The following is a 26,862-nucleotide window of genomic DNA, read 5'->3' as shown; positions in this document are numbered from 1 at the left end:
AACCAACATAGGAAATGTGATTAAATTTGTTCCAGGTATAAGCAAGTCAATTGATTAGGATGCTCAGTAGATTCTCCAGTAAAATCAAAGTTGACTCATTTTCAAAACCAAGACATTTTCCATGAACATCTCTGATACCTCCATTCTTTGACCCACTCAACTAATAAGTTGGAGTCAATTTGGGCAGGTTATGAATTTGGGCTTGTTGGGTTGCTCCTAGTCTACAATTACAGCAGGAAAAACTCGTTTTGTGTACTTGGGCATCCATTCCCCTGTAAAATGAATGTGACTGACGCGACTTGAATCACACCTTTTAAAAGAGGGAATTTATTGGTCTTTAAAAAACAAAAACAGGTCTGGACTATTTCATTGTCACTAATAGAAACAGTACGGAAGCACTGAGTCTTTTGAGCACTTCAAGTGCTCTTCAAGTATGTTAGTTGAGTTCATAAATCATTTTCAGCAGTGAAACGTCCACTTGACTTTATACGAAGCCGTGATGATCGTTTTGAGCCAGTGTGTGGTGCTGCTGTGCAAACGCTCAGTTCTTGAGAGAGGAGGAGTTGGTCACAAAAGCTCATTTGAACCAAGTCAAAAGGAAACAGCAGGCGGATTTGGGGTTACAAATTAAAAATGCGGCATCCGCAGAGGACGGTTAAAAACAAATAAATATGCCTTCAATGACATCAAGGAGTCACGTTAAAAGCAGTACAAAGTTCAAGAGTCTTGTGTGGGGCAACAATGTAAAGTGGTCCGCATGTAAACAAACTGACTCGGGAGAGAGAAATAAAGTGTGCGGTTCTCTCAAAGCCACAATTGCACCAAAGACGGCGAGCAAGAGCGGGCGTCTCGTCTCTCTCTCGGGTGACGAAGCGCCGAGCGCAACGAGGGCCGCCGCACGGGAAGTCGTGTCGCGGTTGGAAAAGCTTGGCGTCCCGTGCGCCGTCGCGTCATCTGCTGTGCAGCATGAAGCGATGCAGATACTCGGAGAAAGCGTACCAGTGCCTCCACAGGAAGGCCACCAGGACGACGAGGAGCAGCGTGGTGAGCGTGCGGCTGCGCGTCTTCATCAGCGGCACCACGCAGTTGGCCACCGTGGACACGAACACCAGCAGCACGGCCATGACGGCCAGCAGCACGTTGATGAGCTTGCCCAGGAGCGTCCGCGCTGTGGCGTTCTCCAGACCCTCCAGCTGAACCACCTGCTGCTGCTGCTGCTGCAGCTGCAGCTCCATCTTGGAGATGCGCGTCTGGCAGGCCTCCAGCGCCTCCTGTGGGTCAGACGCGCACACGCGCCAGGCAAACGGGTCAACAGGCTTCGACCGCAGCAGTCACGCGGTCCCGCCCCTCAATGTTGCCATTGGGATTGGATGCGCGATTCAGTTTTCAAGATCCACTTTGGTGTATTTTAACAACAACAAGCATGTTACGCTATTACAATAGCAGATTTATTATGTTTGTTTTTAGTCTTGCGCAACCACGGCTTAATATGAACGGGGCAGCATGGCTCAGTGGTAGAGTGGCCGTCTCCCAACCCAGAGATAGGCAGACCTTTGTTTAAAGGCTAGCCAGATTGTTAGTTTGTATTTGAGTTATTTTGATGCTTCCATGCACAATTTTTATCCTGATGTAAAATATAGGTTGGGAAACACTGATAGTGCATATTAAGAAGCGGCGTGATTTTCCGGTTAGTGCGACATCATTGACGCATCACACTTTTCTGGTCGATGAGCTATGAGCCTTGGCGTCGGCACTCCCTCTTTTGTGTTAGCTGGCTAACACAATAAGAGTACGACACACACCGCGGGTGACGCACTGTGTGTTTAACAAGGGTGCGGCCAAGTATCGCTTACCTGGATGTCTCTGGCTCGTTCGTTTGACTGGTAGGCGATCTTCTCCTCCATGCTGGCCAGTTCCTGTTTCAAGTTGAGGATTTCATTCTGGTGCAGCTCGGTGAGATCGTTGAGCTGCTCCTCCAAGCGTTCGCACCTGGACGGCAGCGCAGTGAAGCCCAAAACATAAGACGCGACGTGTAGTTTGTAAGCACGCTGCGATGGAACGCCGTTCCATGTACTAGTACACTCTTTGTCCTCGATACAAACACAATTCAGCACACCAGTAGTCTTTAGTTAAATATTTTCCACTGCTGTATGACAGTTCTGCACAACTCCATGTTACTAGTGAGGCAAAACTAACTTTTGTCCTACTAGTACTAAAACTTTATCCGGATATCCAACAAATGCTGAAACAGCTTTATTTAAAAGCAGTTTGTGCATTTATAGACTTAAAGCGCAAGTCAACCCAAACATTTTTTTTTTTCAACAATATGTTCCCACCAGGCCCACGAGTTGAAACATGGCATTCTGATTGATTTTGCGTTTGTGGAATATAAGTTAAGCAGCAAAGTGCACTTGTTTTTAGCCATCTCTGGGGGCGGCCATTTTGTCTTCTGTCGACTGAAAACGACATCACAACTGCATCGTACGTCTTACCTGAATCGCTCCTCCTGTAGGGCCTCCACGATCATAGTGTAGTCGCGTTGATAATGCGACTTTAAATTGTCAAAGGACTCTTCAAGTCGACCTTGGTTGTCCCGCAGCTCTTGGATCTCGTGGAGTAGAGCGTCGAAGCCGGATGCCTGAGAAGGATCAAGTGTGTTCCCCCTGGAGCTGGGGGGCCCCCCGGGGCCTCCGGTAGTGCTGTTGGCCCCCGCGGAGCCCGATGTGGCACTGGAACAGTCGTCCTCGCTGCCGTACTTCGGACTGGACTGCAGGTGGCCCGCGCCGAGGGTCCGCATGCCCCCGGGCCCGACTCCCTCGTCGCCCGGCGTTTCGTCCAGAGAATCTTTGAGGGCGGCGATGTTGTCGGCGCTCCCGAACTTGTTGCGAATGAGAAAAGCAAATTCTCTGGGCTTGGACACGACAGCTCCCGCCGCGGAGTGAGTGGCTTGGGAAATGCTGGAGAGACCGCCCGTCACCTGTGATGGGTCACAGTTAGTCCTAACACTTCACTTATTTTTCAGAATTTTGCCCATTTTCTGTTCTGGTTAGCAACAGAGCTCAGTGAGGCTCATCGGTTAACAACGGCATCTATGAACTGAGGTAATTAGAGTTACTACCAGTTTTTTACCCGGTGGCCAAAGTGGGGCGTCTATTTGAAGGAGGCATTTATGTCTTAAACAAACCCAGCAAATACGGTACGTACTGGAAAAACAAATAGGAACATAAATACAGTAATCCCTCAAGCACGGTGGTTGCATTCCAGACCGCCCACGTGACTGATGAAATCCATGAGGTAGCGACCATATATTTATTTTATTACTTATTGGTGCATATCTTTTAAAGCTTTATGTATAATACCAATAGAATATGCATGTGAGATGCAGGTACTTTTTAGTAGTGTATCTGTGACTGAATGTGTGTGACTTTAAAAAGGCTGTGGAGGGACGTCCGAGTCAGAGGATGAGGAGGAGTGTAGAATTGGCTGGTGTTAACTGGCTACCCGGCGTCGGTTTGGCAAACGGCATTGAATGTGCATCGGCGGCTGTGTCGATTGTTGACCGCCTGTGTAGGGATTGCAATTTGTTCTAACTAGCGGTGGCAGGCTATATTAAATTACCGTAGCTAACGATGTTTACTTTAGCATAGACGAGCGGTTGTGAAATGATCCCACATTTCCGACATTCTATGTCTTTTACTTGCTCTTTTTTTCCTGGCTGAGCACTTATTGCGCTGCAGTAAAAAGTCCCTGTCGAAAACGAAAAAAACACCACAACACCCTTTGATCAAGTGAAACATCTGCAATAAAAAAAAAACGTGATCAGTACACTACCAAAAATCTGCCGTACGCCGAAGCCACACAAAGCAAAGCGTGGTATGGCGAGTGGCGACTGTACAGCTCTGGGGAGACCACGGCAAAATGATTTGATAAACTACTGACAACAAAACTCCCCCATTCCAAAGACAAATATTGTCATTTAGAGCATTGATTGATTTATATTTCATTAGAAAATGAAAAACGACCAAAATACCAAAAAAAGGTCGAGTGTTTTATCCAGAGGTGTAAATACAAAGATGGGAACTCTTGTTGGAAGCGCTCCCTAAAAAATAGAAAACGATTCAAGAACTATATTGGTGTGTTGTCACCAAATGACTGTCTGCCTGTTTTCATCGCCCACGTGAAACAGAGTGTTAATGTCACTTTTTTTTTTTTAAGGGTAAGGTCTGGAACAAGGTTTATCAAATGTTAACTAGACGGTCTGCTTGAGAGGAATCACTGGCGCAGTGAATGACATTTGAATCAGGGACATTGAATGTTTGACTTTGAAAGAATGAGAGGTAACGCACACACCTTGGCACCGACATCTTTCAGGCCCTGGTGCATGTCTCGTAGGACGTCTTTGGGCTGACGTGGGATGCCGTTGTGCTCCACCTCGCGAAGCTTGCGGTGGTAGTTCTCCAGTTTCTTCTGCAGATGTTGGATAGTCTGAGAGGACTTCTGGTTCTTCTTCTCAAACACTTGCTTGATCCGCACGCTCTGCAGCTTGTCCGCATTGTTGGCCAGCTTCAGGTACTCGGCCACGTTGTCGTCGCGCGCCGTCTGCTCGATTTTGATTTGTTCGGTGAGTTTGAGGATCTTCTGCTGCAGTTGGGCGATGGCCTGCTTTGTGCGCTGAGGGTCCGGCGTGCTGTCCACCGCGTCGTAGCCGTCGGCGCCGCAGGAGACGGCATTCGGTGACGCAGCGGGAGCCGATCCATCGTAGCGATCCGGCTGTAGCCAGGGGACAGAAAAAAAATGCTCCAGATTGACAGTACGCATTTTTTTTTTTTTATGTGTCAAGTTCCTGATAATGCTACTACATTATTACAGCTGCAATTAGATGGTCCTGCTTGAATTTCAATTGACCAGTCCACCTTTAAGGCGGAAGTCGCAATTAGATGGTCCTGCTTGAATTTCAATTGACCAGTCCACCTTTAAGACGGAAGTCAACCCAAATATGTTTTTTTCAGGAATATGTTCCCAGCAGGCCTTCATATTTGATATATATTTTATAGTTGTGGAACATGATTTAAGCAGCAAAATTCACCTCTTTTTAGCCATGTCTGGGGGCGGGCATTTTGTATTCTGTCGACTGAAAATGACATCACAACTGTTCACAACGACCAATCACGGCTGACCTGTTTTCTGAATTTGAGCCGTGATTGGTCGTTGTGAACAGTTGTGATGTCATTTTCAGTCGACGGAATTGACAAAATGGCAGCCCCCCCAGAGATGGCTAAAAAGAGGTGAAATGAAAAACAAGTAGACGGTGTTTTGCATCAGTACAATAGTGTGAGTCTTGGATAATCAATTTGCTGAGAACTAAAATAAAGATCATGAGAAACATATAGATTTGAATCAAGTAACATAAAGTAGATGTACACGATTTGATTTAGCAAATCTGGCCATTTAAAAAAATGATGATCTAAACCCCAGGCCTGGAGTTTGACACCTGTGCAATAAACTGTTCCTTTTGTACGCTGTAATTGGAATATAAATACAATGCATTATAGGTCTGTAGCTACCAAATATTTTTAGAACAGATTAGTCTACGGACTAGCCCATCAATTAATCTTGATCTATTAATTCTTATTAATTCTTATTCTCTATTAAAAAATAATGAATTCTTAATCTATTAAAAAAGATATATTTTTTCTTATTAAAGAAAATAAAATGCTCACGTGAGGAGTAGTTATTATTGCTTGGTTGGGGTAGCCATCGTCATGTTGAACATTGGGTGAGGTTTGTCCTGGTGAGTGACGTGGGAGTCAGCAAATTAAAGTGTTGGATGTTAAACGCCTTGGCCTCAGTTGTAGCAGCTTGTTTATGAATGTGCTTAATACGTGTTTATTTTGTTAGCGTTTGTTCAAGCAAGGCATTAGTACTTGTGGAAGGTATTATAATAGGTTTGAACTCGCGGTGCTAAGCTATATTTGATCACCGGTAGCTAACATTGTTGATAGCTTACGTTGGCAATCATAGAAGTGCTGATGAGGAATGTTTGTTAGTTTTGCTTTGCAGTAGACAGATTGCACTTTGGTTTACTATTTTCCTTTTCATGTGAGAAATGATCCCAAATTCTGTCTTTTACGCACTCTTGTCTATTCCTTTGTACCAACTTATTTCTACATGGAGTGGTGTCTAACTATCTTGTAACTTTAGTCTGAGTGGAAAATGGATTTCAAAGCTTTGAAACAGAGATTTTGCTTCCACTTACCACACCAAATTGAACAAAAATCCACAGCTTGTTGCTTTTATTGATATTCTGGCCACTGACCTTGTCGGGTTCCTCAGTAGAATGGTAGCCGGATGTGAGCAGCATGTCTGCCAGGGCGGGGCTGCTGGGCGTGTCCGTGGTAGAGGAGGAACGAGGGCGCCCAGCCTGCAGCAGGGCCTCGTGGGTGCTGCGCCGGTGAATCTGGGGGCTGCCTTTCTGGGGGGCGTCCCCGGCCACCCCCGCCTTGCTGCGGCGGCTCTGCAGGCTGGTGCCTCGCTTCATCATTGGCGGAGCACCACGGATCTGCTGCAGCACGCGGCTCAGTGCTGCGGGAGGGGCGGAAGCGGCGGGGCCGTCAGAATCCAAGGAGAGCGCCGAGGGGGCCCGGGCGTCCCCGCCTTCTGAGACTATGTCGGCGGGCTCGGAGACAGCGGCGCTAGCGCAGGAAGCGGCGGTGTCATGTGGGGACACGGAGGAGCGCCTGCGCTGCGGCTGGAAGAGCTGCTTCAGGCCGTGACCCAACGCTCCCATGTTCTCCAGGGCGTTATGGGTGATTTTGGACAAACCATGCTCGGGCTCTGACGCCCTCCTACCGCCCTCCAGCTCCGCCCGGCATCCTGAGTCCGCTTCCTCTGGACACTGCTCACTACCACCCTGATCCATCAGAGGCCTCCAGTTCTACTCAGGGGGTGGGGGGTGCACAGCACTAGCTACACGGCGTCGACACCCCCCACCCCTCCCCTTTGTGCGGCTGGTTGGATGGCCCTCAGTTGAACTTTCTGAGTAGGCATGCATCTGTGGCGTGGCTGAATTTCATGCTTGTCTACCACAAAAAAAAACAACAACAAAAAAAATGATAGACACAAAATGAATTATACCATGCAGAAGTGAGTGATTCACAGAACAAGAAGCAGAATACAAAGCAGTGAGCAAAATAAACTAAGTTGGTGCAGAGACATCCATTTTTCTCCCCTGGAAAATCAAATTATTGCAAATCCTGGATGGGAGACAAAGTGACTTTTGTTTTGAGGATTTCATTAGTCATAAAATATATGCGGCATGACTGGCAGCACCAACCCGCTGAAACCAACAACAAAAAAATGTACTCAAAATGAAAAAATATATATATTTTGAGAACAGTTTCTGAAATGTTGAAGTTTGGCAGATGATGACAATTTTCAGTCCGACTCTGTTTATACATTTCTGGCATAGAGGAAAAGGTTCCATTTCAGAAATCATTCAAATGGCTGTGTTGGATGGTAAAAAAAAAACAAAGGGAAGATACAAATTGTGAAAAGATTAAAAAATTAAAAAATTTAAATTGAAAATGGTCAGCTGATTCGGGATTCATGAATTGCTGGTGGCCTCTCCCCCCTTCACCCCATTTTATTTTCATTTCTAGATCAAAACCTGCAATAAATTGTAATAAAAAGTACCAATCCAACTTTTTCTGTTACAGTTGAAAGACTACATACAGAATTATTGGGATTCCTGCAATGAAAGAGTAGAAGTGATAAGGAGGACATGTGATCGCTTACCATCAGCCCAACCTCTCCTCTTCTGACTCACAAAGCAGGATTGGCTAAAGAAAGAACAGAAGAAAAAAAATCACACACACACACAAGCTAAGAGAGATACAACAAGAGTGAGCAACTCATCATTGAAACAAATGCCATCTCCGTGACACATGCTGTGTGTGTTGTAGTAAAGAAGTCTACCCGACACTTAGTGGCATCAGTCACTGAAAAGGAGGCTTCTATTTAAGGTGTGGGAAAACACACCCAGCAATTAAGTATGTAATCAGAGTCTATTATAGAAGAGGGCCTTATTTGAGGAAGTGCAGTCTGATCCTCACATTGTTCAGAATAGCTGCCTATGAAAAGCATCCATTAGAAAATGAAACTTTAGATTCACAGCATTTATTTAGCTTGCTGTACCAGTCAGACCTCTAATATGCCATGACAACAAATAAGGGCAAGTACGCAAGCTGGGGGGGAAAAAAAAAAAAAAACGCTTGAAGGAAGTGTCAGTGTGCAACTAGTGACATCCAAGTGGGCGGGGGCTTGCTCGCCTGTCAAATACCACTGCTGTAAGGCAAAGCCAGCAAATGTGAACGCAAGCCTTCATATGCAACATGTAAATGTCCTTTTATCCGTATGTTTGCTGCGGGTCTACTAATATAACGTGAGCTTCTTTTTCATACAATAATAACACGCAGCTCACGGACAGCGTGTTGCTCATGTGTTCAAATGTAGGACTTGACCCTCTTTCGCTCCGCATCCAGCAGAGGCACATTCACTTGGAAAGATTAAACAGCAGGTGTTCACATTTATACGTTCCTATTTTGAGCAGCATTTAGAAAATCGCACTATTTCAGAGCATGACTATTCCTCCCACAAATACGGCCCTGTTTGTGTGCAGTAGCGAGGCCACATTACATGTACTGTTCTCCACCTTTGAGGCAAAACGATTCCATGGGGTCAGTAGCATTATCAAGTGCTAAAACTAATTCCATTAATTCTGAAGGTGTTTTGTAGCTTTTTGGAACACCTACCCCCCAAAAAATTGCCACCACGGATGACTTGGCGTGAGCGGTTGTTCATAATTCCCTCCACCTCCAATTTCAGCAGAAGAAAAAGAGCCCCAAAGCACCACCACGTTTCACTGTTGGTATGGCAGTCTCAGAGGTGAACATTTTGCTCAAATTTCCCAGTCCGTTTATCGCCTTCCGCCTGCGTCCGGGGTACCCTTCCGCCATGCGTTTATCCACCTTTTTGTCCGGCCAGAACAAATAGTAATCGCCTATAGGCCGGTCCGCCTATTGTTTTAAACAAGCTGCCATTTGCGTTTCCGTCTACAAACTTCGAACAACTTTCACTCGCCCCAGTTATTATTATTATTATTTATTTATTCATTAATATATTTTTAAAAGGTACGTTTGGCGCAATCACAACACTGCATATCACCAGAAGAACACCATACCTATCGTTAAGCGTGGTGGTGGCATTTTATGTTGATTTTTAGAGTCTTCAACTAACGGAAGAAGATCAATATTTCTAATAACTGAAGTTTGTAGCAGTCATCCAATCACTGTGCCTGCTATGGTGTGTTTGTGCACACCTCAAACGTTGCATTGGAAGCAAACATTCCTCACAGGCTTGGAGCAAATATCCCCCAAGGGCAATGAAATTACAGCAGCGTCCGTCTCTAAGCTTAGGGCAAAGTGATCTTGCTGAAATGGGTCAGCTAACACTCGCCTATCTCTTTTTGCACATTGCAGCGCTCCAAGGTCACACCCTCTGAGTGTTGTGCGTGTTGTGGCGCATCTAAGCTTTTACTTATGATGCATACCCATTAAGCAGGCAGGAGGCAATTTGTCTTCTTGCATAATTGTTACAGAAATTTGTACACAATCCGTCAGACTGAAATACTCAAATCAGTTGTGTGCTGGAGAAAAATGTTTGGATGAATTATGAACATTTTAAAGTACAAAAAGGAGGGGGGGGGGAGTCGATCAGCAATTAGTATTTGAGTACAGTGAAACAACATTAACATACCTTCAGATGTTGTCATCAGCAAATAATATGTGGACCAACAGACGGGGAACAAAGATTAAAATTCCAAGATAAAGTCCAGCACCACATCCACTGGGTAGGTCCTCCAAATGAAAATCAGACACAGTGGTTCTTGGTTTTTAGTCAGCTGTCTTCATTAGCGTTTAGAAAAATCACATGCTGCAAGATTTGAAAAAGAAAAAAAATCAATACACTATTCCCTCATGTCAAAAAATATTCATTAACATTTGTGATTAAGAGTCTCTTTTCTGCTCAAAGCCATTTCCAGGAACCATCGGAAGCTAATGTCAAACCGAGAGGCTCTTGTCAAAGTTAAACTTTTGTACAAAGGTTGTTTATTTAAACCAGAAAAGAACGGTAAAGCAAACGTTTGCTGTGTACTCAGCAGGTGAATGATGACAAGGACATACAAAGGACAGCAATCCACTAAACGTGAGCAAGTACACAAAAATACATTGTGGCTGACCTGCTCTATGTTTTGGCAAGCTAGAAGGATGGTTACACCTCACGGCACTGACACCCAAAGCCCTTCACTAGTAATTACACACATGTTAATGAATTAATGGATGCCCCCTTTTGGGAGCACTGCAGGCTTGCCTAATATTAAATTACAGCAGTCCATATATACCAAGATGTCAATACAGTTAAATGTTTAATGTAATTCCATTTTTGTAAATGCGTTCTTATAAGAAGACATCAGGGGTAAATACGAGCTCATTAATAAGTTACGGGAGCATCCAGTGTCGAAAATGGGCAAATGATGTAAAGAGAAGCACACATGCTGCCTACATGACAAATATGTCCAATACAAACAAACTACTGTTTGACTGCAAATAGCCTGAGCTCAACGGTTTAGAGTTAAGAAGAGGATGAAACAAGCCGCTTGCTAGCTAAAGCTCGTAGGCCTCCCTTTTACATGAAAAACATCACCAATTTAAGAGAAAACGCCGACGTAGTTAGCCAACACAACTGACTTTGTAGGCAACAGTCGTGGTAGTTAAACGTTGTGTACATTGCCGTGCCTGTTTTTGGCCGGTTCGTCTTGTCTTTCGACACTTTAGCAGGACAGGCAAGCTAACTTGCTGCGCCGCAGGGCGTTGATTTTACCGCACGGCGCACACCGCCGGCGACGTTGGAGCGTTCCATGACTTTACGGGAAGACACATCACGAGTGCAGCAAATGCGGTTTATGGCATAGTTTGATCTCACTAAAACGTGCATTTTATACGTTTACTCATCTGGAGAAATTTCACACTAGGATAGTAACTGCCATTATTGTGATACAATGTCAGTGCACACATCTAACTACATACAGTAGTAGTAATGAGTGTTCAGATCTGGAAATAACTGTTTTGGAAGCGTTTTTATAGTCCATGCATGTTCTGTAAACGGAGTAGCATAATGTGCGAAAGTAACTACAGTACTAGTTGACGTACTTCAATGTAAAACTTACCGGCGTGTTTCAAGTGTGAGGCTCAGTCATATTCCGGATATGTAGCAGACATTGGCCTTTACAGTTAATACATCGGACACTCGCTATTGTCAATTTACGTACGACATTCACCTATTAAGCACACTTTAAAGACGATTCCGTTTCCATTTGGACCCAAAACTAAAAAAAAAACCTCACCCCACCCTGACCATCCAGCCTTATAAAACAGGCGCCCACTGAGCGCCTTGCTGGCTGGCCAATCAGCCTGTCACTTAGCTGGCTAGCTCCGCGGCTAACTAGCTCCGGGCGAACAGATGAATCGACAACTGCCCAAACAAGCCCGAGCCGCTTCGACCCTCGCACAGGTCGGACGCCGGTACACAGAAGCGGATTTAACACAGAGACTAATTCACAAAGTCGGCTGTTTTGACGGCGTGAACTTACATGGGCGCTGAGAGGATTGTGTTGGTGACCGTTCATCTCTCCCGATGGAGGAACACACCCACAATGACGTCATATGGCGTGCTCGGCGTCAAAACACACAACAACACTTGAATTCGGCAAGACTACTCGTCAGTCTGATCTGCTCATCATTGATTGTTGAACCACGCAAGACTACTCGTCAGTCTGATCTGCTCATCGTTGATAATTGGAGGCCCATTAGTTTACTTAATACTGAATATAAATTATTTGCAGGTGTTTTTCCCGGGAGGTTCAAAAGTGTCTTAAACTCGATTATCGATGAAAATCAATATGGATTCATGATTACCGACATGTTTTTAATTTTGTTTGGCTGATTCTTTACATTATTGATTATTCTGACTTGATAGCCGATGATAGTTTTGTTATTTTCTTGGATGTTTACAAAGCTATCGACGCTGTTGAACATCCATTTATTTTTAATTGCCTTGAACATTTTGGATTTGGAACCTACCTCGTTCCATGCAAATGGGAATAGTTCAATTAAATTAAGTAATGGTACGACACAAAGATTTTATTTGGAAAGAGGCATAAGACAAGGATGTCCGGTATCTGTTTATTTATTCCTTGTTCCTGCACAAATGTTCTGTCATTAAATTAAGGCGAACAAACTGGAAGGTATTTCCATTGCTGGTAGAAATATTATCTTAAAGCAGCACTGGGCAAGAAATCGACCTTAATAATTTTTTTCACAACTCTTTTGATGAAACATTGACTTACAAGTACAGTAGTTGAATGGGACTTCATGCCCTGGGGGGGTCTGTATCGCTTTTACTGGCACAAAGCAACTTTGAGGAGGATGGGATCAACCCTGGCACACAAAAAAATACAAATGTCCTGAATTGCTTTACGGCATACTCACTTCCTCCTTTCGCTATAAGGACGGCTCAGGATTTCACTACACTATGCGCTGACACGCATGGGAAATGTGGTTGATTTCAAAACACTACCACTTTTGTCCACATGGCGCCGCCATAATCAACAAAAACTGACATGACACAGTGTTTCTTTAAGTTACTGGCAGATGATACTACATTATTTTTGAGAAATGCTTTGCAAGTGGAACCTGCCATTGACACTATAGAAGCATTTTCTAAAGCAGGGCTAGTCAACTGCCGGACCGGGGGCCAGATCCGGCCCGCCAAGCATGTTGGTCCAGCCTGTGGAAGAGTGACAAAAATAAAAAACACAGACGTTCGCCATATGTACACATCCTTATGTTACATACTACTGCATTTTTCTCATGATGGTCACTTTATCAATCATGAGGAATTTTGTCAAAAATTTAACTTTCCTGTGTCGTACTGAGAATTTGCTCAAGTTATACATTCTATCCCTGCCGGTTCTGTAACTTTATGTAGAATGTTTATGTCCAATGTTACAAATCCTGTAAATATCTTTTGTGGGAAAATTAGTTTTTCACAATATCACAAGAAAATATTAGCTACAATTGGTATTCATTTTGAATCAGTATGGTAACTAAATCACATTAAAAATACTGCAAACTCACATGTCTGTCATGATAAAGTGACTGGACTATCTTTTGTACACAAATAACATTGAAATACATTTTGTAATCACTTGCAACTTTTCATCTGTCTTTTCAGTGTATTCTTTAGCTTTTTTTTTTGCCGCTTTCGTAGAATTTTCAACATATGTTGACATGTTTTTTTGAAATTTAGATAACTCTCTGTCTCTAGTGATTTTGTACTTGACCCCTACTTTATAAAATCCAGTTGTGTCATTTCCTGTACAGTAGGTGAAATGAAGTGAACACAATCATCTTGCTGTTTGCATCAGCATATAATAGAAATAGACAATAAATGCAAAGGAATGCAAATCCAGAACATTTGGATAATAATGTAAATCCCTAGTGAGCAAAATGTACCAGAAAATGGATCATTTACAAACATGTTAAAGGTCTGTGACATCTTCATCAGACCAATCATTCTGATGCGTTGACGATGAGAACTGTAAACTAAGTTCTTCTTCCTGATATCTTTTCGGTGACTCCCCATTATAACAGTGACCTGTGGCTGCATTGTTTGACTGTGTTGGCTCTCTGGCTTGGAAGTGGTCCAGAGAAGCAGGGATGGATTCTGTATCCATCATCCAGCCGTAGCCAACATAAGCTGGAGGGAATGTCGCCGTGCCGTTCTCTCCATCGGAATGTGTCCAAGAGGGAGGAGGAGGTGTGAACAGGCTTCCCGTCAAAAGCTGTCCATGATGAAGAGCGCTGTCGGCGCTGCGCCTCAGGTTAATGGGAGATGGGGGCCTCGTGTCAAATTCTATAAGCGAGAGAATACATTCTCGCTCACCAACTCTTTGCCACATGAGTGTAGCCTGCGGGTCGTAGTTGTTATTGCCAGAAGGCTCACGTTTGTATTCTGATACAATGACAGATGGTTGATCGTCATATGGACACATCATGCTATTTCTGGAACTTGCTGGCGAGAAGTTATGCTTTGCTAGGTTGTTTGGCATCAGCCTTCTCCATTTCTTTTCGGTCCTTTTGAGTTGCTCTTTTCGGACACTGGCCAAGACCTTGTCCCACAAGCTCGTCGTCTTGGTCCCTCTGTTAAATACCTCACACCTGCTACGCCTCCTGGCAGGCATCCAGAAGATCCAGGATCCCAAGACGAGCAATGAGCAACCCCAAGCTAACTCAAGGATTCTGGCCCAAAACTGGCTGAGCCACCAGCACCAACCAAAGCGCCTCCAATTGCCCATCAGGCCGTAGAGCCAGAGAAGACTGCAAATCTGAAGGTTGCAGCACATGATACCAAGGCAGGCACACACCGCCGTTACTCTTTTGGCGCACCTCTCAATCCTTTGTAAAGGAACCCCATGAGGAAGCGATGACCTGAGGAACACATTTGAACGGCAAAGGGACTTCATGAGTATTTCTAGGCAAAATGGAAGACCCCAACAGAGTGACAGCGTCTGCAGCAAAAGAGGGAAGAGTGGAAAGAAAGCAGTGAAATATAAGTCTGCTCCCAGCAAAACAGTGCAGTGTGATACAACCAGCCCCACAACCACCTGAGGCTGCTGCAACATGACTGGGAAAAGGAATAATTTGAACCTCCTGGGAGTGACAAGTGTGAGGGTGACCTGAGCCCACAGGAACAACTGCATGGGAATATTCTGCAGCGCTGCCAGGGTCGTGTGAGACACGATCTGACGAGTACCATAAGGATCCAGTAGCAGGTGAATGGCCCGCAGAGCACCACTCACAATCAGGGCGCTGTTAGCTAGCATCAGAGCGCCGCAGTGGGGGTATGGGAGAGTGGAGGCACCGGCCATTCCTAAAACGGCCACGGACGCCATCAGAATGAAGAGGCTGGCCGAGCCAAAGACGTGGATTTCCCAGGCGAACGCCAGCGTGCGCCTCATGTCGTCCCACAGCAGGTTGGTGCCATTGGAATTGGTGAGAACGACACAAGGACTTTGAATGCAGGGTCGTCCGGATCCTGACAAATTGCTCACCGAGGAAAACACGCGGGTTTCGACAGAGTGGACCACACCTGTAAAGAAGAGAGCATAAGTCAACTTTTTTTTTTAGTCGATAATATTGAAGTAATTGCCGATTAATCACGTCTTGAAGAAATTGAGGCAAAAAGGTCTCAAAGGCCCCTTGTGGAGATATTGATTGATTGATATTAATTATCACTTACCTGTTTGAGCGTGATCATCAATTCTTGAACGTGTGCCTTCCAAAAGAGTGTCCTGTGATTTTACACTGGAGTGATTTAGTATCGTAACTGAAGAATTTGTGTTGGCTACTCCAGTAAGTGAGCGAGGGAGAGTAATGGTCGAGGCTCCAGTTGATGTCAACTCTTTTTGTTTTCTGCTTTCCTCTGTAATAGGAAGGAGTGCACTTTGCAATCTATTTCCACGGCCCTGCACACTGCTGTTGCCTCTGATGACCTCACTCACTGGATGGATGACGGTCTCTGTGCTGTGAGTCCTTCCAACTGAATCGCCGCGTGAATCTGAAAAGCTTCCAAGTGAAGGGTGACACAATGTCAGCGTAAGGACGAGCAGAGAGGAATACTCCATTCTTTCCAAGTTGAATCCAAAACCTGTAGAATAGAGCAAGAGGAAAAACATTTGGAGTAGTGTATATTAATTAAACAGTGATATGTCCCACAATTCATCTGTTATGCAGATGATTGTCACGTTTGAAATGTGCATTATTTTGACATTTAAAACCACATTAATAGATGGTTAAGAAGACAAAAGAAATATCCACAAACCGGATCTTCAGTACGGTTCAGTGCACAATTCACAAGACCCATTCGCTAATCCACTTGATTTATACACTCCACAACATCCGTTTATGTTTGTGCGGAAATTTAACACTGCACATCCAAATCACAAGATTTGTCTGTGGCCTTCTGCTCCACAACAGCTGTTTTAGTTATTGCGACACAAGTTGTGATTCATTTTTAAAACATGATATTCAATGTCCCATGGAATATTAAACCACGGAACACTGTTAAGCACATAAATTGAATTACAGTAGTACCAAATGCTATTGTCAGCGTTCACTATTTTTCACACCCTCTAACAGCTAAAATAATATTAAAGTTCGACATGTAAGTGTAAGCACACTAAAACGTCTGAATCTACGTGACACATCTTGACTAAAACAATCTACTGACACTTTTAAGCTTAATAGGATACCTGCGAATCTTTGTGTCTTCTTTTAATGCATCAAGTGTAGCTGGTCCATAGGTGCCTGATAAAGTTCATCACTGTGAGCTTTCAACACTGTGGACCATCACATCATGCCTTCAAGCTGGCGTCCTATTCTTATTACTGCACCGGCTGCTTACTTGGCAGTGTCCCATAATGGGTCAGTTGCAAAGAAAACCCAATAACAAACCCAAACGGATGTGGCGTAAATGCATGGGCACACTCTCAAAGCTCATATATTCAGACAATTATAAAAAATAAATAAAACAAAACTTTTGAACGATAATCAAATTCTGAAAGTAGTCCATTGGCCCGACTGTCTACAACAGTTATGGTCAGGTAAATCCTTCCCAAAAGGATTAGATTAAGATTCTTACGGAAGCACGGAGTCACATGAAGTACAGCTAACTACACTAACACACTAGGAGGAATGCATCAACTCTAAAATTGCACTTTAAAAAGCATTTTTATAATGTTAGATTGTACAAAAATACTGTACTACACTAGAGTAGAATGATGTGATATCAGTGCATAAAACGATATCTGGATATTTGTTTTACAGAAAAAAAATCATTATACTCGTATAAAAAGATAACCATATACATAGTACATGAAGACCCAGAGTCAAAGCATCACAAACACTTGCAGCAAAACTGTCAGAAAAGCACCGGGATAAGAATTAACTATTTGCTGCCCATGCTCAATGCACAGTGTCTAATGCTTTGGGCACATCTATGCCGGTCCACCTTAACAAGACCGGAGAAGCCGCAAGAAGAGGAGCTAGCAGGGGGACGCCCTCCACCGCACACGCCGGGCTCTTTAAGGGGGACTGGCTAAGTTAGATGCTGTTAAAGAGACATACCTTCCAGTTTCTCAAGCAACGCCACACGCTCTTGAATCACGTTTGGCATTCAGCATCATTCCAAATAGCAAACATTTGAACGTTTTTGCATTTGTTGATGTTATTTAGCTTTAGTTACAAACACGTAGTTGCACAGAAAGGAGTGAAGTTTATTGCTATTAACCATCTGTTTTTAATTTTCTTCATTCACTTATTTATTTATTTATTTGGAAATTCACAATTTGAGGAGCTCCCTGTATGAAATCCAGCCTTTACAAATAAAATATGTGCCAAATTGGGGCTAATCATGCTGCTTCTCAGGACTATAAACATGCCAACATCAAAAATGTACTGAACCAGTTGACAAACTCAGCATATAAAAACCTTACACCTATATGCTAATACCAGAAATACTTGTAATATTAAATTATTACTGAAATGTGTGATTTAGGTATAAGGATTCTGCATGTCGTTGCATGGCACAGGGTTAGGGTTGGAACAGAATTGCCTGTTTTTCACATCAGGGCCCTCCGTTATTTCTGAATCACATTTAATAAACCACAAAGAACGCTGTTGCAATTTTTGTAGTTGACAATCGTCACGCATGTGGATGAATAAGGTTCGCTTCTTTGCTGGTGCCCGCTTTCCTCGTTTATCGGCATCGAAAGCCGCCTGGATTTCTGTGTGCAAAAAAAGAAGACGCAGACGTCAGAGACCTCGCCTGCCTGCTTGCTCACCACCGCCGCTGTGAAATCGTTGTTGCAAACTAATCGTAGCATTGTTGGCGGAATTGCACCGTCTGCCGCTGCATGGACTGTGCGACGGCGTGGATGGCATGCTGATGGTAGCTGCTAGACGATAATCGGCTTTTTAGTTTTTAAACACCGTGCCTTGGCGGAAAGGAGACGATTTCATTTTATTTAAGGTAGCATGACAGGATCCGAACGTTAGCACTAGCTAGCGTCATGTTGTCTGATGTAAAATTGGGGGCTTGTTGCGTTACAAAGTGACGGCCTGTGTAGTTTAGTCTTTACATTTTTCAGTTAACGCGACCATATTAGATGATATTAAAGGTATTTATCTGCCTAGGTAACCATACGGGCCGAGGATATTTAGTTCGGCTAGCTATGTTGTGCTGTGCTATGCTAGCTTGCTAACAGTTAGCTTAGCTCATGTACATTCGGTTTGGACATGAGCTCGAGCGTGGGTATTTTTACACTTAATGGTTAATTTATTAAAAAAAAAAAATACGCACGAGCTGGTCGCTGTTGTTTTGTTTTCAAACAAAGTTGACGAATCATAGCAATTATTGAAAGACGACAACGACGGCGCCAGTTCATCATGTATGTAACCATTCGAGTATCGAAATATCTTGCATTTTGTTTAAATATGTGTATAAAGTTCACATCAAAATATAATGATTTACATAAATTCAACAATATCAGACAGATCGTGTACGTGATCTGCAGTTTTCCTGTGACAAATAATAAAGTTATGAACCTTTAAAGCGGCTAAAATGCACCAATTTTTGGCTAACGTCTTAATGCAATTACAACAGTGGTCGAAATTTTCGGTGGGACCTATTATTGAACCGGAGTTTCAAACTTTCATGTGTTTCATAAATCTTTACCTATTTTGAAAAGGCTGGTCTCATTCGAAAGCTTGCTAAACACAGAAACTGACAAATAACAATGAATTAAAAGTTTTTATATGAAGGCAGGGACCGAGGTTTGCATAAAATTGATAAAATAATGGTCAAGAGCAAAGCAGAGATGCAGATGACGGTCATGTGATGTGTGTAATTTGGCACTCTATACATGCATAGAAAAAAAGACTGTTGAGAATGAACAACTACTCCAAATGTTAAAAAAATACACAATACAGTTATGAGGCATTTGTAGTTTGTTAGAGATAATGAAATAAGTGGAAAAAATGGCAAGTAGTAGCCATCATGGATTATATTAGTAATACTAGTAGTAGTAACGTCATTAAACACATCAACGCTTTCACTACTTATCTGCCCTGTCATTGTAAGGACATGTGCTAAGAAGATCCCTTCTTTGGATTGTTTTCCAGGTCCAGTGACAATGAACGAGCAGGAGGCTGGTGTGGTTTCGTTTGACGAATACGTGCGCCAGAAGGCCCGAACTGTACCCCAGCACAGGATGAAGGAGTTCCTTGAGTCCCTCTCCAAGGGGGAGTTCGCTCAGCAGGGGGGGGCGACCACCACCACTACCACCACCACAGCTGCCATGGTCTACCAGGAGCAGGCCAACAACTGCGTCTACACTGACAGCACAGAGGTGGCTGGCTCTCTCTTGGAGCTGGCTTGTCCGGTAACAATATCCTTTATTGACTTGTATCATAAGTTAAATTGAGTCCAATGTCTTCTAATTACTGCTTCCACTGCTTATGACAGGTACAGCTTACCTCAGCAGAGATTTCACCTCAGCTTTCCATGCATTCAGAACCAGAACAGCAGCTTCAAGTGCAGGTTTGTTAATACACCTGTGTCGTTATTTTTTTCTTGTTTACTACCAATAGAGTGAATTCATCTTGTGGCTCAAAAATGGATTTGTCATGTTGAAATCAGTTTGAAAAGTGCATGGCTGTTGACAGGAACAGAATTACTGTACTGTTTTCTGAAGTACAAATGATAATAAATTGACATGGCACGAACACCATGTAGACTCTTCTTTTGCCAGTAATTTGTTTAGTTTATATTTCTTAGAGCTAAATAAAAAACAGGCTTCTCTATAATAATGTAACCCAGGTCTGAATCCAGACCTGGCCAATCTACAGTCCAGGGGCCCATCTACCCCGTCCAAAATCTTTAACCGGCCCTCACAGTGACCATGAAGTTAAACAAAAATGTAAAATGTACAATGCTTTTATTTTGAAAATTGTGTTATGTGCACATGTGTGCACGCTAATACAAGCGAGGTAGCGAGCGACTCATTAATATACTTCCCACATATCCATCCATAAGATGTGAAGAAGTGAAACTCAATAGCTCTTTGATCATGTCAATCAAAATGGAGCTTTGTAAAGGTTGACAGGGTTTTAAAAAACATTTCGGTGGGGTTTAAGCACCCCTCCCCTTCATTCCTGGCTGTGTCATTTGTGATAGTTTAGCTTGTTGAGCTTTTATTGTCTTCCATTGTGCCAGGTCCAGATCCAGGAGCAGCCGGTCCTGCAGATGGCCACGTCCACTCAACAAGACATGCAAGGAATGTCGACTTCTCAACTTGTGCCGCAGGAAGAGCTCACAGAGGAGCAGCAGCAGCAGGTACCCTATCAAAATAAAGTGCAGTGGAATCTTAGCCATCAAACTGTTGATTTGTTTGAAAGAAAAATCCCATAGAACATAATGCAAATCCCAATTTTAAAACCTTTATTAATGGCGCAGGGGACATTTTAAAGTTATATTTTAATGTTGTTAACTGCTGTACAAGTGTAGAAAGATGATACCAATTCATTTGTAAAGGCGAACCGAAAGAAAAATGTACTCATTCTCTGATGCATAAAAGCAGAGGGAGGCTTGCTGATATGTGTTAATATGCGTTGCCCTTTTTCATTGTCGGGCATTCCCGTGATAAACATTGTGACAAACAACTCGCAATAAATTGTCCACTCGTCATGAGCTCACCGTGACAAATGTGCAAAGAGTGATTCATGTGTGTGTGTGTGTCGACGGCAAATCTTTTCAAATTAAGATTAAATATAGCAGAATTTACATTTGCAATACACCGTACATTTAGTTCTTCTTGTATTGTGGATAACGCAGCCATGACAGAGACATGTATTCAGCTTTCCTACAACAGAATCATTTCAATTTCATCATTATCTTACTTGTCCATCACTGCTCTCTTCCTCTCCGTCTGAGTTGCAACTGTCAGAGTTCCACTGCACACCTTAAAGCACATCATGATGCCATTCCGCTCGGTTGTTACGAAGCATCTTTCTATTTGAACAGATTCAGGCACAGCTGGTTGCAGCTGTAAGCGGAGAGCAACAGATTCAGTTGGCGAGTGGTCACCAAATCCAGCTGCAAGGCACGCAGCAGATACAACTAGCGGACGGCCAGCATATTCAGCTGGAGGCTGGCCAACAGATTCAGCTGCAAGGCGGACAGCAGATTCAGCTGCCGGGGGGTCAGCACATTCAGCTGCAGGGCGGGCAACAGATTCAGCTCCAAGACGGACAACAGATTCAACTGCAGGGTGGACAGCAGATCCAACTCCAAGATGGGCAGCAGATCCAACTGCAGAGTGGGCAGCAGATTCAGCTGCAAGACGGCCAGCAAGTCCAGCTACCCGGCGGCCAACACATCCAGCTCCAGGGTGGGCAGCAGATTCAACTACAAGATGGACGGCAGATTCAACTGATGGGAGGGCAGCACATCCAGCTCCAAGATGGACAGCAGATACAATTGCCAGACGGGCAACAGATCCACATCCAAACCATAGAGGCCATATCCCCCCCACAGCAGCAGAACTCTCCCAGGGAGACCGAGAGGCGGCCCGCTTCCGTCTCATCTGTGCTGCCACCCGCCAAAAAGCGCAAGGTCGACGCTCCCTTGACGGTGTCCTACGCCGTTCCTCAGGGACAGCAAGTGGCCACAGTCATCGCCATCCCTCAAGGGCAGCAACAAAACTATGTGTCGCTGAGGCCCGATTTGCTCACAGTTGACAGCACTCAGCTGTACAGTGCCACAGGAACCATCACCGGCCCCACGGGGGAGACATGGACCATCCCCGTGTACTCCACCGCTCAGCAGCAGGGCGTGACGCACATCGCCATACCGCAGGAGACGTACAACACGGTGCAACTCGCCGCCTCCAACGGCAAGGCCGGTTCTTCGACGAGGTCCGCAGACGTTCAGGCCGTGTCGGGTGGGACGCAGGAAGAAATAGTACAGACGCTGTTTCCCGCCCAGTTCATGAACGGCAACATTCACATCCCCGTAGCTGTCCAGACTGTTGGAGGGACTTACAATGCAACGCAGTCCGTGCACATATGGGACCCCAGTCAGCAACAGAGCCAAGAGGACGGAAATGAACAGCAAATCCAACTTCAGGTTAGATCTGTTTTCTCGTTTGTTTTTTGGGTCAATTTTTATTCCCCAACATACGTGCACCATTCATTTTCTGACGTAGACCTGCACAATCTGGTGGGATCCAATACAAGAGCAAATTCCAAATGATGACTTTTAAACCGAGGTAATGATGATCGCTTTTGATTGAGGCTGTCAGGGAGCTATTTATTGAACAACAGTCCAGTCAGGTGATGTAGAACAAGATGAGCAGTATGCAAAATGGATGGAGGGTTATTATCATGGTTGCAGTGTAGAAATGAACTGGCACATACTAGGACGTGTTTGTAATATTTAGCGACATGAGAATACCTCTCTGACACTGTCAATCACTTTCCTCGAAAGGGAAATGATTTTGACTGCGTTTATTGCTGCAGGCTGTATGAGTCCAAATTTTGACACACTTACTCAACATACTATTAAAATACAAGGAGCAATGATAAATTCATAAATCGACAACTAATTGATTATCAAATGAATCGATAATTATTTCCGATAATCGATGACTTGTTTCGATATCTTTTTTAATTTGAAATTCTCAGAATGCTGGGAATTTCAGCTTTTCAACAGTAAATATCAAAATGAAACAATTGCTTTGACTTGACGGGAATTGAATGTTAATTCGTTTGTGCACTGTCAATTGAGTTAATGTCCTCTTTGAATAAAGAGATTTTTTTTTTCCTGATTCATCGATGAATCAACAAAATAATAATTAGTTGCCGCCCTAGTCCCGACTTTTTGACTCTGCATTATGAATGTTAAAACTACTTAATCAAGTTTCACCAAACTTTGTGGAGAAATGGGGCATGAGCCATTTCTGTACTGAAGAAATCGAGACTCCTTTGAACACTGGAGTTGCTTAGTCAGTAACTTCTTTATTGTGAAAATTAACTTTTAAGGTCTCCCAAAAAAATATCTAACTAGTGTTTCTTAGCCTTTGTCCCGCAGACACTTGCACACAATCTTCAGTTGTTTGGAGGCGCGCATTGCTACAGTCCCCTCCAAAAGTATTGGAACGGCAATGCTTTTTTTTTTTGTTGTGTACTGAGGAAACATTGTTTGTCTTGTACAGGAACAAGGAGAAAGCGATGGTAATGCTGAAGCGTCGGCAGAAATTTTAGTTCCAGTCTCTCTGAAGCCAGATGAGGGCCTGGAGGTGTGGCGCCTTTGGGTCAAGAGGAAAAATGCCGAGCTAAGCAAGCAGGACCAGACAAAGCTCGCACCCATTGGACGTAAGTCAGTTTATGAAGTCGCAGCTAGTAAGTTGGCGGACCTTGAAAAGAACTTCTGCAACAACAAATGCTGACGTCTGTGCGCGCAGGTCGCCAACCGCTGCGTTTTCAAGAAGACTTGATCTCCAGCGCGGTAGCCGAGCTGAATCTTGGTCTTGCCCTCATGACGCAGGAGGCCCGAGGATCGGAGGAGGAGCAATTCGCTCCCGATGTTCTTTATTATGTCTTCTTATGTATACAAAAGGTATGTAATCCTTATGCTCCAGCCTGATCATCGAATACTGTATGAGGTTGTCTGAGGCACTGTTTATATATTGTTTTTCTTTTTCTAAATATAGTATCTCTTTGAAAATGGTCGCGTGGATGACGTTTTCTCTGATCCATACTACACTCGATTCTGTGAGAGTTTACATAAAATCCTCACTGGTTGGAAGCCCAGTGTTCATCCTCTAGGTAAAAAGAAAAAAAACAAACGGCCATCACTCACCATTGTCATTATTTCTTCATTTAGGAGTTGAGGAATTCGTTTTTGTTTGTGCTTCTTGCAAGGTTACATCATTCCGAGTCATGTGACAGAGGAGATGCTGTGGGAATGTAAACAGCTTGGTGCACATTCACCTTGGACTTTGTTAACAACTCTGATGTACTTTAATACAAAGTGAGTTAACCCCCCCGCCCCCCCACCATATTTCCTCATATAGTCTATTAGGCTGCCGATGTGTCATCCACACCGGCTTTTTCTTTTTGGTGGTATCACAATGTGGCTGTAACTACACTTGGGATGTATTTTACCATCATGACTAGTGGCTGACCAGTATGGAGTTTTTTTGTTTTGTTTTTAGGCTGATTCTGATATTTGGCAAAATAAAATTCCAATAACCTATTAACTAATTCGCTGCCCTTGACGAATTTACATGTCTTTTCACAGTCCAGCTATTCAATCTCAGGAACTTATTTATATATTTAAAGAAAATAGAAATTAAACACTAGGGTAAAAGAGGCTCTGTAAATGTCTGGCAGTGAATGAGTTAATTGGACGATTAATTTGAAAACTATGTAATGAATGAAATAACTTCATTTTTCGTCCCTCAACACTTACAACAATAAATACATTACAGGCAGAACATGTGACTGTTTTATAATACTTTGTTCTAAGTATTTAACATTACAACAGAGACAAAAAATTGTCTTGTTTACCTAACCTAAACCTATTTATTTGTGGCGGTTGATATTTAAATGTCATTATCTTTTGTCTGATGTTGTAATATAAGAACGTGTCAAAAAACAAACCAAGAATCAAATATCGTACGATTTTTATGAGAGCCAATATGGGCAGTTTAAACAGTCAGCCCATAATCATGGCGGTAGATACCTTTTAGCACAGCACACAGAGTAAACATGGCATCTGTAGAGCTGATGTCCACTTACAAGACAAGAACTTGCTTCACTGAATGGGAAAGGAAGAAAAGAGTATTTATTGCACAGAGGGATCAATTACTCACAGGTTTTCGCTATTCGCGGCAGGGCTCAGACCTGATGGGTGTAGACTCGTAACAGTTTCAAATGCTTTTGCCACCAGGTGTTTTCGTCTGCTAACACCTGAGCAGCACCTGAAGGTGGCCTTCTCAAAGGTCTTGAGACACACCAGGAAGAACCCCACCAATACGAAGGACAAAGCAACTACCATCCGCCTTTTGAAAGGGCAAAGTTCACATAAAGGTACTTCGTTTGCCACTTGATTTAAAAAAAATATATATATATATAGGGGTGTGTAACAGTTTGTGTGACTTCATTTACAGGACCAGATGACTTATATGATGAGCAGATCGAGGATCCAGAGAATCCACTTCGTTGCCCGATCAAACTTTACGACTTTTATCTCTTCAAATGGTGAGTTTGCACTCAACCAAATATTCTGCGGATATTTCTCCTTTTACTGGAACTGCCCCCCCCCCCCAATCCATTCCAGCCCTCAAAGCGTCAAAGGTCGTAACGACGCATACTACATGACCCCGGAGCCCGTCGTGGCACCAAACAGTCCCATGTGGTACTCGTCTCAGCCCCTCACGAGTACGCAGGTGGAGCAAACGCTGGCGCGCATCCTGGTGGTCCGAGAGATTCAGGAGATCATCGGCGCCGCTTCCGAGAGTTAAAAGGAGACGATGGACGCGGAGCCAGAGGAAGATTGTACAATTCCGTCACTGATTGTTGACTGCTGCCCTCCACTTGGCTCAATAAATCGCAACAATCACATGGAGAACCCAATGAATGAGTTGTTGAAGTCCGCAATGAGAGAAATTGTCCCTTTTAAAGTTTTCAGACGAATCCGTGGTCGATACCAGGAATGTAAGACTGGACTATGGGGAAATGGAAACTGCACCGGTTTCAAGTATTTTCAAGATGAGGGTATTTAACCGTTTACTCTTCTGTAACCTCATACTTTTTGTTACCATGCCAACCTCCTTGCAGGGACCACTGCTCACGTTTTTTTTTTTTTTTTCTATTGTGTTGATATGTACAAAGATGACCTTGTGCCTGTTTTCAAAGTGTTTTGATCTAAGTTGTCTCAAGGTAAAGTTCTACATTGTAGTCTTTGGAGAGACTAGAAACTTTCTCAGGTCAAAGGTGTGATTGATTGAGAGACTCATAAAGACATTTTCAACATTGTTGTGTAAATATGATTAAATACATGAGGACAAGTCCTTGCATCGGAAGTTATGTTGACCACTGTGTTCTATTTGTGGTTTCAGTATGTCATTCATATTCGGATGCCGCAAAACCAGCCACACAAGTTTACATACATTTATTAAAATTACAATACACTGTACAGTATGTAATTGAAATGGTCACACTCGAAATCACAAAGTAGCAGTTTCATCTTTTCCCTTAGGAAGAGTTAAATTCAGTCGACTAAGTGTTTGCTTGAAGAACTTGGGCAAGGGGCATAGCACGCTAATGATGCCATCACCGTGTTTGGGCAGTGTCAGCTGACGAGCGTGCAAGTGAAGTGGAAGATGTCGGATCTTGCTTTGTTCGAGGCCAAGCTTTCTCAACGCGTGCTCCGGTAATTTCTGCGGGTCAAAATGTCAGCAGTTTACAAGCAAGTGCACAATGAAGGAGGTATATTGCATTTATGAGATTGGAAAGCTGGCGTTTTGAAGAGGTATCAAAAATCTAAACATTTTTGGGATACCCTGGCAAAAAAAAAAAATGCATTTTAATCAAGATGACATTTAAAGGATGCTACCTGTGG

At 43.5% G+C, this 26,862-nt stretch overlaps 3 protein-coding genes across 14 annotated transcripts; 1 reads left to right on the top strand and 2 right to left on the bottom strand.

The window, feature by feature from the left end:
- Positions 1-307: 307 nt before the first annotated feature.
- tmcc1b (transmembrane and coiled-coil domain family 1b) lies at positions 308-11,874 on the bottom strand. Of its 6 annotated transcripts, none has more exons than XM_086039525.1 (8): positions 11,708-11,874; positions 9,814-9,990; positions 7,795-7,838; positions 6,317-7,079; positions 4,351-4,770; positions 2,493-2,977; positions 1,854-1,989; positions 308-1,271 (listed from the first exon to the last, which is right to left on the bottom strand). In XM_086039525.1, exons 4-8 carry the CDS (start codon positions 6,917-6,919, stop codon positions 951-953), a joined length of 1,965 nt encoding a protein of 654 aa, XP_085895651.1. In that variant the 5' UTR covers positions 6,920-7,079; positions 7,795-7,838; positions 9,814-9,990; positions 11,708-11,874; the 3' UTR covers positions 308-950. The 6 variants fall into 6 exon arrangements, with proteins under 6 accessions (XP_085895651.1, XP_085895656.1, XP_085895653.1 ...); XM_086039530.1 differs by having other exon boundaries at positions 6,317-6,582; XM_086039527.1 differs by lacking the exon at positions 11,708-11,874 and adding an exon at positions 11,462-11,688.
- Positions 11,875-12,242: 368 nt separating this feature from the next.
- LOC147142137 (proline-rich transmembrane protein 3) lies at positions 12,243-18,275 on the bottom strand. 4 transcript variants are annotated; one of them, XM_086039522.1, is made up of 5 exons: positions 17,999-18,275; positions 16,430-16,484; positions 15,680-15,825; positions 15,418-15,600; positions 12,243-15,267 (listed from the first exon to the last, which is right to left on the bottom strand). In XM_086039522.1, the coding sequence occupies exons 1-5, from the start codon at positions 18,117-18,119 to the stop codon at positions 13,658-13,660; spliced, it is 2,115 nt and encodes a 704-aa protein (XP_085895648.1). In that variant the 5' UTR covers positions 18,120-18,275; the 3' UTR covers positions 12,243-13,657. The 4 variants fall into 4 exon arrangements, with proteins under 4 accessions (XP_085895648.1, XP_085895650.1, XP_085895647.1 ...); XM_086039524.1 differs by having other exon boundaries at positions 15,418-15,825; positions 17,999-18,078; XM_086039521.1 differs by lacking the exon at positions 16,430-16,484 and having other exon boundaries at positions 15,418-15,825; positions 17,999-18,274.
- LOC147142136 (transcriptional regulator QRICH1-like) lies at positions 17,825-26,323 on the top strand. 4 transcript variants are annotated; one of them, XM_086039517.1, is made up of 12 exons: positions 17,825-18,126; positions 19,359-19,618; positions 19,702-19,776; positions 20,452-20,571; positions 21,259-22,362; positions 23,450-23,609; positions 23,699-23,853; positions 23,948-24,062; positions 24,159-24,267; positions 25,189-25,328; positions 25,409-25,499; positions 25,579-26,323. In XM_086039517.1, the coding sequence occupies exons 2-12, from the start codon at positions 19,370-19,372 to the stop codon at positions 25,760-25,762; spliced, it is 2,502 nt and encodes an 833-aa protein (XP_085895643.1). In that variant the 5' UTR covers positions 17,825-18,126; positions 19,359-19,369; the 3' UTR covers positions 25,763-26,323. The 4 variants fall into 4 exon arrangements, with proteins under 4 accessions (XP_085895643.1, XP_085895642.1, XP_085895646.1 ...); XM_086039516.1 differs by having other exon boundaries at positions 17,826-18,207; XM_086039520.1 differs by lacking the exon at positions 17,825-18,126 and adding an exon at positions 18,223-18,355.
- The last annotated feature ends 539 nt before the right edge of the window (positions 26,324-26,862 follow it).

Source organism: Filicampus tigris, chromosome 9 (assembly GCF_054856515.1).
Source record: "Filicampus tigris isolate MCC_2025a chromosome 9, RoL_Ftig_1.0, whole genome shotgun sequence".
In the NCBI taxonomy this organism is placed as follows: domain Eukaryota; kingdom Metazoa; phylum Chordata; class Actinopteri; order Syngnathiformes; family Syngnathidae; genus Filicampus; species Filicampus tigris.
Note: the sequence above shows the minus strand (reverse complement) of the source record. Positions and strands in the feature narration are given on the sequence as shown.

What these genes read in the sequence shown, in the direction of transcription:
- tmcc1b (XM_086039525.1), bottom strand. Translation starts at nt 6,919, where the DNA reads ATGGATCAGGGTGGTAGTGAGCAGTGTCCAGAGGAAGCGGACTCAGGA. An exon ending in CTACTGAGGAACCCGACAAG is followed by an intron (nt 4,771 to 6,316) that starts GTCAGTGGCCAG and finishes CCCTGGCTACAG; the next exon opens with CCGGATCGCTACGATGGATC. An exon ending in AACGAGCCAGAGACATCCAG is followed by an intron (nt 1,272 to 1,853) that starts GTAAGCGATACT and finishes TCTGACCCACAG; the next exon opens with GAGGCGCTGGAGGCCTGCCA.
- LOC147142137 (XM_086039521.1), bottom strand. Translation starts at nt 18,119, where the DNA reads ATGCCATCCACGCCGTCGCACAGTCCATGCAGCGGCAGACGGTGCAAT. An exon ending in TGAGCAAGCAGGCAGGCGAG is followed by an intron (nt 15,826 to 17,998) that starts GTCTCTGACGTC and finishes TCTATTCTACAG; the next exon opens with GTTTTGGATTCAACTTGGAA. An exon ending in TGATGATCACGCTCAAACAG is followed by an intron (nt 15,268 to 15,417) that starts GTAAGTGATAAT and finishes TCTTCTTTACAG; the next exon opens with GTGTGGTCCACTCTGTCGAA.
- LOC147142136 (XM_086039517.1), top strand. Translation starts at nt 19,370, where the DNA reads ATGAACGAGCAGGAGGCTGGTGTGGTTTCGTTTGACGAATACGTGCGC. An exon ending in TCTTGGAGCTGGCTTGTCCG is followed by an intron (nt 19,619 to 19,701) that starts GTAACAATATCC and finishes TGCTTATGACAG; the next exon opens with GTACAGCTTACCTCAGCAGA. An exon ending in GACTTTTATCTCTTCAAATG is followed by an intron (nt 25,500 to 25,578) that starts GTGAGTTTGCAC and finishes AATCCATTCCAG; the next exon opens with CCCTCAAAGCGTCAAAGGTC.